This window comes from Tupaia chinensis, unplaced genomic scaffold, assembly GCF_000334495.1.
Source record: "Tupaia chinensis unplaced genomic scaffold, TupChi_1.0 Scaffold000503_1, whole genome shotgun sequence".
Lineage (NCBI taxonomy): Eukaryota > Metazoa > Chordata > Mammalia > Scandentia > Tupaiidae > Tupaia > Tupaia belangeri.
This window is the reverse complement of record NW_006160015.1, coordinates 906,167-918,843: the sequence shown is the minus strand read 5'-3', so window position 1 is coordinate 918,843 and position 12,677 is coordinate 906,167. Positions and strand designations below refer to the sequence as shown.

At 40.5% G+C, this 12,677-nt stretch overlaps 1 protein-coding gene across 1 annotated transcript in view; it reads left to right on the top strand.

The window, feature by feature from the left end:
* DNAJC3 (DnaJ heat shock protein family (Hsp40) member C3) overlaps window positions 1-12,677 on the top strand; it is a 58,569-nt gene that overhangs the window by 12,082 nt on the left and 33,810 nt on the right. Inside the window, exons 2-4 of the mRNA XM_006156602.3 lie at window positions 8,614-8,724; window positions 10,502-10,626; window positions 12,491-12,565. Of these exons, the coding sequence (XP_006156664.1) occupies window positions 8,614-8,724; window positions 10,502-10,626; window positions 12,491-12,565 (311 nt within the window). The remainder of the gene's footprint in view (window positions 1-8,613; window positions 8,725-10,501; window positions 10,627-12,490; window positions 12,566-12,677) is intronic.

Genomic DNA, 12,677 nt, shown 5'->3' with positions numbered 1-12,677 from the left:
CAGAAAGACAGAGACAGAGAGACAGAAAGTGAGAAATCACCCCCCAGGGGGACGGCCACGCAGGAACCCCTTCTCTCGGGATCTTGGGCATGTATGCACACGTGCCTAGGGTGGTTTTTAAGCCACCGGGTCCAGGACTCGAACCGTGGCTGACTACATGAGAGTCCAGCAACATAGCCATTACACCAACTGCTGGTCCCCACCCAGGTGTATTTTTTAAGCTGCTGTGGGAGATTTAAAGTCAGCCATGTGGGATCAAACAAATAGGGCTCTGTGGAACCCTAAGTTTTTGAGGCCACCAAGTTAAATAAAGCTTCTTTTCTTTTGTTGGGGAGGGAAAGACAGTTTCCCTCTACCCCTCTAGGTTCTTTGTCTAGGCTACAGATTAAATTGACCAAAGACAAATTAATATGGGAAAAAACAGTTTAAATATGTATGTAGGGCTGAAGAAATTTTTTCTCTCCCTTGAAGGTTTGCAGAAAATCAACTGATATTAAGTAGATTAAAATGAGGAAAGGCATACAGATTTATTTAACATATGTATGTGTATATAGGAGCCATGCAAACTACTCAAAGAAAGGCCACATGATTAAAACTTAAATACACCATAAGTGTACTGGAGCATATCCAAGACTGAGAGGCCTTTCTCGTAATATTTACCAATTCCGAAGAATACACCTTCAGGTCCAGCAGGAGGAGACGGGAGCTTATTTACATTGGAGGGAGGAAATGACATTTTGCTGATGGTTGGTCAGAGAATGGTCTATGCTCCTGAGAGCATAGGATCAGATTTTATGGGAAAAGAACAAAGCATTCATAAGCCAGTTAGAGATCCGTGCAGGCTCCCATCATTAAGACAAGGGGTCTGCTTTTCTATGTACATTGCTTGAAGGTTGCAGCAAGGGTTAGTTTATGGATGAACAGAATTAGCAGAGTATGTTTAGGATTTAGTGACCCTAATCTTGTGATGTTAATGGGGGAAGGGCGCTCATACCTCTGGAATGCCCCAGCTGTAGGCTAATTCCATGAGGTGAAGGTAATGGTCACAAGACATCGAGGAGACCCAGTCAAACCAGCTGGGTCTCAGGGAAACAGGACAAAGAGGGACTGGGGAGGAGAGCTCAATGTAGGGAGCCTACTTTCAGTCTTCCCTGACGTTGACTCTTGCACCACCCTCACAATCTTTGCGAGTCACGAATCTCCCTCCAATTCCCTCAAGTGAGTGAGTGGGTGTGTGAGTTAAACACTGCATCCATAGCTCCCAAATCCGGTAGAGGGCACAAATTAAAAAAAAAAAAAAAAGTAAGAAACACTAATAATAAAGCAATAATACCAATAAAGAATTTTTTCTGGAAGGACCTAAGGGAACCAAACCGACCAGTAAATGGATTTTCCACCATTTTCAAGATATGAGAGATTTCTGCATCAATAGCTTTAAGGATAGTGGACATGTTATGTTGTCAGGAATAATAGACACAGCAGTCAATGTGTAAAATAGCACAAGTACCACCTAGAGCAGCAGTGAGCATGTCTAAAAGTCATTTAGTTTTGCAGCACTATTTTATGCATCTATGTGACTTCATTATTTAACAGAGAGATGGAGTATCTAATGATAATAGGATTGAGAGTATTAGCAGTATAATTAGCAAGAGCTTCTACAGCCTTTTCTATGTAATTATTACCGGCTTATGGGAAAAAATGACAACAGGTAAAATCACGAGGAGTGTGCTTAATCTGATGTCTGGCAGAAAACATATCCAGGATAGAGGATCTGGAGGTAAAGGTGTCTAATATCTTGCCAGGTATGTCAGCCATCCCCAGGTGCACTGACCAGTCCAATTATATGATAAGTAGAGACATTCGTGGGTACCATAGGCCCTTGGGTGCCCCAGGGTACTGGGTGTGCCCTAGCAATTAGGTTTGGGGTCTATGCCCAGTCATCATGTTCAGTAAGAGTTATGGTTTGGATATACATTTCTAATGATTCCACCCCACATTTTAGGAGTTTAGATGCAAGTGCCCTTTAGGCGTTTATAACAATCAGTAGTATATTGTCTGATTTCTATCTGGATGGCCATTAGCCACTCTAGGTCATCCCACACCGCATAGGCTGATTCTTATTGACTGGCTCCTGAACTAATTGAAAAACTTTTTTTTTTCCTTGTCTCAGCCAGGCCTATCAGTTCATGGTGAGTGTTCTCATTATCATTTCAGTTATGTAGGAAGACCCACCCAGAGTAGTTGGCAAGACACAACACAATCTCCAGGGCATTCCAGAGGTTGCCGATAATGGGAACCCAGAGCAAACCTAGCAGGTGGACTTGTATGCTTGAGCAAGGGTGTTTGTCCATTGCAGGAATATATTCTTTGCCCCTAGGCTTCAGGATTGTAAGATGAATATTTTAGTGGTACAAGCAGAGGTAAGACTGTGTTATCACGCAATATACAGGCAACAATAAAGTAACACTCCGGGGAACCCTCTGTGGCTTACTATTCCATGCTTGATCAGGCCCAGAGGCTCTTAGATTCATTACATGGGAAGCTGGAGGAGGAGTTCTAAATGGCTACTACTAATTATTAGTGTGCCCTTAGTATCTGGGTGGGGGTTGTGGCATTTTATACTATTAGTCCATTTACCCATAATTTGAGGGTGAGTGTCAAGGTTGTGGGTTAGTTCCTACCCCCACAGGGCTTAGAGAAAGTACCACTGGGGTTCAGACTGAATGTCTCAGGTTATTTTCTAGTAGTATGACCTGAGGGGCTGACAGCAGCAAGTCATTCTCTTTCCCCAGCCAGGTTATAGTATGACTTGGGTGTGAATCTACAGCTGTATGGGAGCGGCCCAAGATTGGGAGACCATGTCCAGTGGTTCACTGTGGCCAGCCCATGGCTTCTCATTCAGGATATACAAGACCTCATGCATGAAGGCAGGTGGTCCACTCTAGGAGACAGTGTTGACCTGTTTTTAGAGCTTTCTTCAGCATATTCCATTGTAGTGTTCTATGAGACCTTTGCATGATGATAGGAAAATGTGGTATATCACCGCACTGTCCCATGAAAGTGTCCTGTTATACTATTTTGTTTTGTAATTAGGGCTGCTACTTAGTCTTCGGTAAGCCATTTTACCTTTCAAATAGGGCAACTGCTTTGATCATTATGCAGTATGTAGTAAGACTAGTTGATCATATGGGCATGAGCACTTTTTCTACCTCCTTTGTTGTGAAAGGAGTTCATTGAAGAATTCATTGATGAGTTCATTGTTAGAAGGCTGTGATGGCAGATAATGCATTCTGTGAAGGGTGGAGCTGGCACAAGCATTATGGGCCAGTTCATATCCAGACTATGAGAAGGTTCTCTATTCTGGAGGAGAAAATCTGCCCATAGGTAGCTGGCGCTCCACTTCCCTTTTTATGCCTGGAATGGTATCATATTGGGAACTCTGTGTTGGTCTCTGGTGTTGGCAGTTTAAATACTCAGCAATAGCTTTCGCCAGGTCAGCTTCATAAAGACTAATTTGTGTTTGAATCTCTTAGTAGCCTCCCTTTCTGTCTTCATGGCTACTTCATTCATGGTTTCATTGCATAAGTACTGTTATGATGGGAAGGAAGTTTGAGGGTTATCTGCAGAGCACATATCTTTTTACCTATCTGATTATTTAGAGTATTCTCTGTAGTAGATCCCATTTGTAGCTGATATGCTCACCTTGTCTCTGATGGTTAAGTGCTGCTGCTTAAACTTCTGCTAATCTAGGATCCCTTCACTTCCACTGAAATCAGGAAACCCATTTCAGTGATAGCATCTTCCCATGGTCATCCTTGTCCATTCTATTGCTAATAACAGGAAATATCTGAAACTGGGTGATTTGGAGGTTCAAGGCTTGGGGCACTCTGGTGGGGTTTTACTGGCTGCATCACAACATGGTGACAGGCAAGAGAACGTGGCCTATGTTCCTGCCTGACTCTCTGTTATATCATGAGTTCCCTGTCCTAACTACCCAATTACTAATCAAGTCACTAAAGCCCCAACTTCCAACCTGATAGTAGTCATGTTTGTTTGTTTGTTTGTTTGTTTGACCTTCTTAATCCTGTTACAGTGTCTTAACACATGAATTTTTGGAGGTCATATTCAAACTGTGATGTCCTATGAAGGGGAGTGACCACAATACTTTGAGAAGATGATGAGTGGTTGGTCTGTCACTAATTCATTTCTCAATGCCTTAGTAAAGGGAGTATCTTCTGGGCCCTCTTAGGGAATGTAAGTGGGAGTTTGGTGTGTAGGTGATGCATGACAAATTTAGTCCAACATCCCTATCTCTCTAAGGCTTTGGATCCCTCCTTCTTTTTAAATTTTTTTTTTCTTTTTTTTTTGAGAGGTTTTTGCTATAGGGCATGTTCCCTCACCAGAAAGACAGAGACAGAAAGTGAGAAATCATCCCCTGGGGGGGATAGCCAGACTGCAATCCCTTCTCCATTCACCTCCCAGGACCTTGGGCACGCATGCATGCATGCATGCATGCACATGCGCCCAGCGTGAGTTAAAGCCTCCGGATCCAGGACTTGAACCACAGTGGACTGCATGGGAGTCTAGCGACATAGCCATTACACCAACTGCTGGTCCTGGATCCCTCTTTCTTATAATGCTAGGAACCCTCCAAAATTTCAGCATTTTTTGAATGTAGGCCATTGTCAAGTCTAAATTTCAACTCCCTGACCTAGTAAGTTGTTTGAGCCATTTCCATCAGAATGAGTTAACACATTAAGTATGGAATCTTTCGTATAGGAGTAGGTAAACCTTTTCTGTAAAGGACAGATAGTAAATATTTTCAGTTTTGTGGGCCATATGGATTTTGTCATAGCTGTTCAACTCACTTTCGTAGTTTGAAAGCAGCCATAGACAATATGGCCTATTTCTTAATGGGCATGACTGCGTTCTAATAAGACTGTATTTACAAAGGTTTGCTGACATCTGTTTTAGAGTGTGCACATATCAATGACTTAGATCCCGTATATTATTTTTCATCCTCCTTTGTCTGACAGCTTTAGAAACCATTGTCATATATGTTCTGTGAATTTCTTTTAGTTTATCAGCAAAGTCTCTGGATTCTTTTGCTGTTTCATTTGAGTAACAGTATATATCTCTCTCTCTGGAGCCTGCTGAGATTTGGCAATGGGAGTGGTTAGTGGTTAGGATGGGTCTTGAGGATGAGCATCCCCTTTGAAGGCATCTGCCTTAGGTGATCCTTGGATTTTTAAGCAGTGAAAGACTGGTCTCCTCAGGCGTGGGAAGGTCAGCGACTTCTATAAGAAAGGCTCAGTAAAACTTGGAAGTTTAAGTTGGTCAGTTTGATCTGGGTCCGAGTACATGTTTCCTTTATAACATTTAAGGATTCCATTCTTTACTAATCTATTTCCTAATTTTTATGAAACTTGGTCAGACTAAATTTAACTGTTGTTTTAATTCAGGGACCTACATAATTAAGTTTTGTGTTTGATTTTGAGCTATAACAGCTCTGTAACTCCAAAAAATAAGAGTGTCTTAGAACTGTGATGGAAGCTCTCAGACCATGTTTTGAACTGAGAAACTGAGAGTTTGACCTGAGCTTGATATTTTCTCTCATGCATTCAAAAAGATCTGCGCCATGTCACAGTCCTTATTTCCATGATTGCTGCCATTACAGTCAAGTTCAGCCAGCACTTGGGCTTCCAAGCCATGTGCTTCAGTTAGATTTCATTATAGTCAACCGCAAGTGATAGTTTAATTGTGATTTCAATACCTGCTGTGGGTTACTATTATCTCATTTCTCCTTGACAAGGAGCTCAGCAGTACACTCAAATTCAAGGGCATGACCATACCATTCCTCAGATTCCATTGTTGTGGATCTGTCTCTTAGGACCAGTTGTGTATCAGTTGGGTCTATTCAGGAGGCAGAAACCACAGTTAAAAGGGGGAAATAATTTTAAAGAACTACTATGTTATGATAGGAGAGTAAAGATGTAAATAGAACTCTGAAGGGTATTCTAGAACTCAGAGATAGCCTCAAGGAAGGGCTAGCACATTGGACAAGGTATGTTGCAACCCAAGTTTGTTGGTGGATAATTTTGCTGAGTTACTGTGGCCAGAGCTGATCACCAGTAACTGTGCAAGCAGGATGCGCCATGTCACAGTCCTTATTTCCATGATTGCTGCCATTACAGTCAAGTTCAGCCAGCACTTGGGCTTCCAAGCCATGTGCTTCAGTTAGATTTCATTATAGTCAACCGCAAGTGATAGTTTAATTAATTGTGATTTCAATACCTGCTGTGGGTTACTATTATCTCATTTCTCCTTGACAAGGAGCTCAGCAGTACACTCAAATTCAAGGGCATGACCATACCATTCCTCAGATTCCATTGTTGTGGATCTGTCTCTTAGGACCAGTTGTGTATCAGTTGGGTCTATTCAGGAGGCAGAAACCACAGTTAAAAGGGGGAAATAATTTTAAAGAACTACTATGTTATGATAGGAGAGTAAAGATGTAAATAGAACTCTGAAGGGTATTCTAGAACTCAGAGATAGCCTCAAGGAAGGGCTAGCACATTGGACAAGGTATGTTGCAACCCAAGTTTGTTGGTGGATAATTTTGCTGAGTTACTGTGGCCAGAGCTGGTCACCAGTAGCTGGGCAAGCAGGAAACATCCCTCTCAGGTATAGGTGAGTCAGAGCACACTGTCCTGTTTGCAGGGGGAGTTAGATACTGCTGCTGGTATGAAGCCTAGAATGCATAATGTCCATGTTGGGAGATGCCAACAAAGCTGAGGCTGCCAGGTCGGAGGAACTGGGCTCCTGGATGTATAGCTAGGGCGGAGCATCGTTAGGTGTCTTCCCCATACACAGCATGCAGCAGGAGCTGTATGACATACCATCTAGGAGGAGTGAGAAGGAAGAAAGACTCAGCAAGCAGAACCGGGACGTGTTCTTTCTACATGGTCTTTTCAGTGCCTGGTACTGACAAAGAATAACATTGTGCTCACTGTACAGGAGAGATGCTTAAAAACTCCAGTCCATCTGTGAAGCATTGGTACTGAAGGATGAGTTCAAAGCTGAAAGGCAATACGTTGCTAATTGGGCTAATTGGGCCAGTGAGATCCTGCTGCTATTCTACTCTGGATGCTTCAGTAGCTCCCTGTTTTACCAAGAGAGAAAACCAAAGCTCTCCATATTTGGCCTCATATTGCCATGTTCTTGTTGGCCCTGCTGCACCATCCAGGTCTCCCTGCAGTTTCTGGAACTTATCTGCATGCTTCTGGAGTATACCTGCATGCTCCTGACTTAGGGCTGGGGTGGCTGGACCTTCATTCAGGAAAGATCTTTTCCTAGGTGTCTGCATAGCCAGTTCCTCACGTTAACTCTTTGCTCAAATATTAGCTCCTCAAGGAGGCCTGTCCTGGACTCTCTCATTTACTACTAAAACCTACCACCAACTCTTCATACCCTCATTTGGCTTGACTTTTTCCATAGTACTTTTCACCTAATGTTCCATGTAATTTCCTTATGTATTATATCTGTCTCCTCCCACCATACATCAGTATCAGGTGCCAGGAGGGGTCGAGAGGTGGTTTTTTTGTCTTTTGCTTACTTATTCCAAATACCTAGCTGAGTGCCTGGTGCTTTTGGAGGTGCTCAATAAGTTCTTGAGTATTTTTAGCAGACTATATAATGCTCATTAAGGTGAGTCTAGCTTAACAAAGCAATTCTAATTTTATTGCTCAAAATATTGTCACCACTGCTATGTTATGAGTTTCCCTTTTTTAAATAGACTGATTAGACTGGTGAGGTTGATATGAGTATATTGTTGGACTTTTAATACCCTATAAAATGAAACATGTATGTTTGCTATGTGTGTGTGTGTTTAAGACAGGGTCTATGTCTTGATCTGCCTCAGTCTCCTGAATAACTGGGATTTCAGGGTCATAGCACTGTATCCAGTTTTAGGGTAGGCTAGGAATCAAACCTGGGCCTTCCACATGGCCTCTGTTCAGGAAGAGCATTAACCAGTACACACCAACTTTCCTGGACCTGTTTGTATTTCACCAGGTCCCTTTTCAGCTTCTGTGCCTTTTCTTGTCTGTGAAGGTATCTAAGCTAGATCACTATTTATTTATTTATTTATATACTATGTATTCGTTGTGATTTTCAGGCCACTGGGTCTGGGACTTGAACCATGGTCGGTCACGTGGGAGTCCAGTGGCTCGACCACCATGCTACCTGCTGGCCCCAGATAACCATATTTTTAACTTTTTATTTATTTTTTTTGAGAGGTTTTCGCTATAGGGCGCGTACACTCGCCAGACAGACAGAGACAGACATAGAGACAGAAAGCGAGAAATCACCCCCCAGGGGGGATGGTCACGCCGCAATCCCTTCTCCATTCTCCTCTCGGGATCTTGGGCACGCGCACGCACACACGCCCGGCGTGAGTTCTAAGCCACCGGGTCCAGGACGCGAACCGCGGTCGACTATGTGGGAATCCAGCAACATAGCCATTACGCTAACTGCTGGTTCCCAACAATTTATTTTTTAGAGTTAATCTTGGTTCATGAAAAGTTAACTGATTATTTTTACATTTCTTTTTAGGTGCTGAGTGTGGAGTAAATGCAGATGTTGAGAAACATCTTGAACTGGGCAAGAAATTGCTTGCAGCTGGACAGCTTGCTGATGCTTTATCTCAGTTTCATGCTGCAGTAGGTTTGTATCAAAGAACCAAACTGCTCTATGACTATCTTACTGAATTCTAACTAATAACTCATTTTGGATAACATTTTAAATATTATTTCATGTTTAAATGAAACATTTAAAAATATTGCAGAATGCTGAGTAAAATAGATTAATAAGTGTACAATACTTGAATGCAAATGTATCTACCATGAAAAAATTTTCCATATAATTGAGAATTACTAATGTAACTAATAAGAATAATTCAAGTTCATTTTTTTAATTGAGAGAGAGGAGGGGGATGGAGAGAAAATAATATTCCCCAGTGGGGAATGATCATGCCACAATCCTTTTTCTTCCATTTCTCCATCCTGTAAAGATTTTGGGCATGCACACATGTGCTCTATGTATTTTTCAAGCTGCCATGGCTGGGATTATAATGTGGACTGCAGCTTCCAATGCATAGCACTTAACACCGTGCTACAGAGCTAGCCCTCGGGATGATTTTGTTGAAAAACTTTACACAGTTTTTTTCTCTTTATTGTCTTAGAAAGAGCATATCCTAAAATAAAATATTGATTCTTATCTACTACTACAAAAATATTTGCTGAAATTGCACTTCCTACCTATGTAATTCTTTATTTTATATAGATAGATATAGATATATACACATGTATACATACGTGTGTGTGTGTGTGTGTGTGTGTGTGTGTGTGTGTGTATATTTATTTATTTATTTATTTATTTATTTATTTCAAGAGCTATATATATAGAAAAACAGAAAGAGACTGCACTTCTAACAGAATATTGATGCCGTGGTCCACCCCCAGCCTCAGCCAATCCCAGACCACAGGCATACTCAGGGAGTTCTCTGGATTTGAACCTGGAACATTCCCATGTAGGTCAGCCTCGCAGAGTGTTGTGTTTTCCTGCTGCGTCACCATCTGGTCCCTGTTTACTTTTTTTTTTTTTCTCCTCATATTTAACAGAAACATTAAGGGCAGTGGCATATTGTTAAGGTAGTTTAAAATGCTAGCCCACACCACCATGGCTGGGTCTAATTTGCATTCTTAACCAGTATTTTACTTAAGAAAATCTCAGCAGATTCAAACACCAGGACTGCATTACACACTTACGAAATTATGAGTTGAATAATAGTATTCTAAACAGGAGTTTGCAAACCTTTTTCCTAAAGTTCTACATAAATATTTTAGACTTTGTGGCCATATCGTTTCATCTTTTTTTTTCTTTCTTTTTTTTTTTTTTTGGCAACTCATTAAGAATGTAAAAAACAATCTTAACTGAAGCTTGTGGATTGGATTTGGCTCAAGCGCTGCAGTTCACTGATCCCTATCCTAGACTTACTTGCCATGATTTTGCTTGGTGTTGTGACTTATTTTTATGAAGAAATTTTTTTCTTTTTTTTTCTTTTTTTTTTTTTTTTTGAGAGATTTTCACTATAGGGTGCGTGCGCTTGCCAGACAGACAGAGAGAGACATAGAGACAGAAAGTGAGAAATCACCCCACAGGGGGGATGGTCACGCCACAATCCCCTCTCCTCCATTCTCCTCTCAGGATCTTGGGCACACACACACGCGTGCCCGGCGTGAGTTTTAAGCCACCGGGTCCGGGATGCGAACCGCGGTTGACTACGTGGGAGTCCAGCGACATAGCCATTACGCTAACTGCTGGTTCCCGAAATTTTTTTCTTTATGTCATTCTTAATAGAATTGTAAACTCTTAGTGTCATTTAAGTGATTTTTTTCCTAATAAATTACTGAGAGTTAATATTTATTGTTTTTATTTTCAGATGGTGACCCTGACAACTACATTGCTTACTATCGGAGAGCTACTGTCTTTTTAGCTATGGGCAAATCAAAAGCAGCACTTCCTGATTTAACTAAAGTGATTGAGTTGAAGATGGATTTTACTGCAGTAAGTGTAATCTGAACTTTTTAAAAGGGGAAACTCATGGGAACTTGAAGAGGTGATTTGTGTTTCAAGGTGAGGACTGCATGCCAGGTATAACCAGAGGCTATCAAAGCTACTGATGTGACTGTGGAAGAAGAAAATTTCAAAGTCCTGAGAATCAAAGGTCTGAATGAAAGAGGGACAGTGGGAACACTAGGTGATTTTTCAGAAATGTGGCAATGATGTTAAATTTGTCGCTTAGAAGGACAGATTTATGTAGTTTAAGCAAGATGTGAGGCCAAGGCATGAGTCAAGAGACTGGATTAAGATGTGTCAGGTGACTGACAAGTTTTAGTTAAGGCCGTGGCAGGAAGAATAGAGGCGGAGGCTCACTGAAGCCGTGGTTGTGAGGATACAGTGCTGAGTTAACAGGGTCCTTCCTGGAACCAGCACACAAGCAGCAGAGGTGGAGAGACTTGTAGTCTAGTGGGATAGAATTGACAATTGGCAGGTCACTTCTGTGACAGAGGTGTACGGGGGACTCATGGGATGGGACAGAGGCAGGGCTTTTAGAAGCAGAATTAACAGAACCATTGTCTAATTAGAGGGGTTTGAAATTAATTTGGAAAATGTTACTTATATCTTGCCATATTCCAAAATGGATTTAAGATACTGATATGGGGTGAGTGTTTTACTTGAATTATTTCTGCTATTTTAAAGATAGAATTCCCTAGTGAAATATCTTTGTTGAATCTATTACTTCATAAGGCTAAGCACAACCTTTCACAAATGTTAAGTAGCTCATTTTCCTGGCTTTATGGTAGCTCTTTAGCTAGTTGAAGTGGCTTTAATCTAGCTTTTTATGTGTATTGATGCACTTAATAGAGGATTCGAGAAATTTTATGTACTGTAAAAGTAACAGTTATGTTTAAGCAGCATATTAATGTATGGTTTCTATTTTCTGGTGGACATTGGTCATCAGAGAGATGGTATTCTTGAAAGAGAAGAGATTATACATAAGAGAAGAGGAGGAATATCTGAAATGAAGAAGAGAAACTAATGCATGTTAGAAAAGAGAAATTGTTGTTCTGGCTATAGTATAGAAAATATTTGTGTTGAGAGTTAAAAAACAAGCGTGTTTCTGGAACTTTGAACTTGCAGAGGCAAAAAGTTATTATGATGGCAAGAAGTACCTTTTAAAATTGAGATATAATTTACATGTCATCTAATCCACCCTTTTTAAGTAAGTGTTCCTTGTTTTCTAGTATGATTATAAGGTTGTGCAGTCATCAACACTGTCTAGTTGAGGACATTTTTATCAACTCCGGAAGAAGCCCTATAGTTATTAGCACTCCCCATTTCCACTCTAGCCCCTGATAGCCACTTACCATGAATTTGTCTCTTTTGGGTGTTTCACTGAAATAAATGCAGTATATGGCCTTGTGTGTCTGGCTTCTTTTTCTAAGCACCATGTTTCCAAGATTCATTCGTGTGGTAGCATGTATCAATATATCATTCCTTTTTATGACTGAGTGATATTTCATTGTATGGTTATATTGCCTTTGTTTATTGATTTATTGGTTGATAGGGATTTGGGTTGTTTCTACTTTTTGGCTATTGCTGTGAATATACATGTACAAATTTTTGTGCGGACATATTCTTTCAGTTTTCTTGAGTAGTGTAAAAAGTAAGGAAGTGTATTTCAACAAAAATTATTCGTGTTTATTGGTTCTAGGAGTTATTCTCAGTGCCAAGTCAAACAAGCAGTGGAAAAATAAGTATTTATCAATAATATCATTAGCTTTTTAAAATTATTGTTTTTTGTGCTTAAATAAAATTTAGAAATTCATAGTACTCAGAATATTACTTTTTTTCCCCCTCCCACTAGGCAAGATTACAGAGAGGTCACTTATTACTTAAACAAGGAAAACTTGATGAAGCAGAAGATGATTTTAAAAAAGTGGTAAGTTCAGTTCAGTATATACTTGGTTCTAAGAAGATGTTATTTTGAAAGAGCATATTGGACCTAGTTTTTTTTTTGTTTTGTATTAACATTGTATCATAATAATTTTATA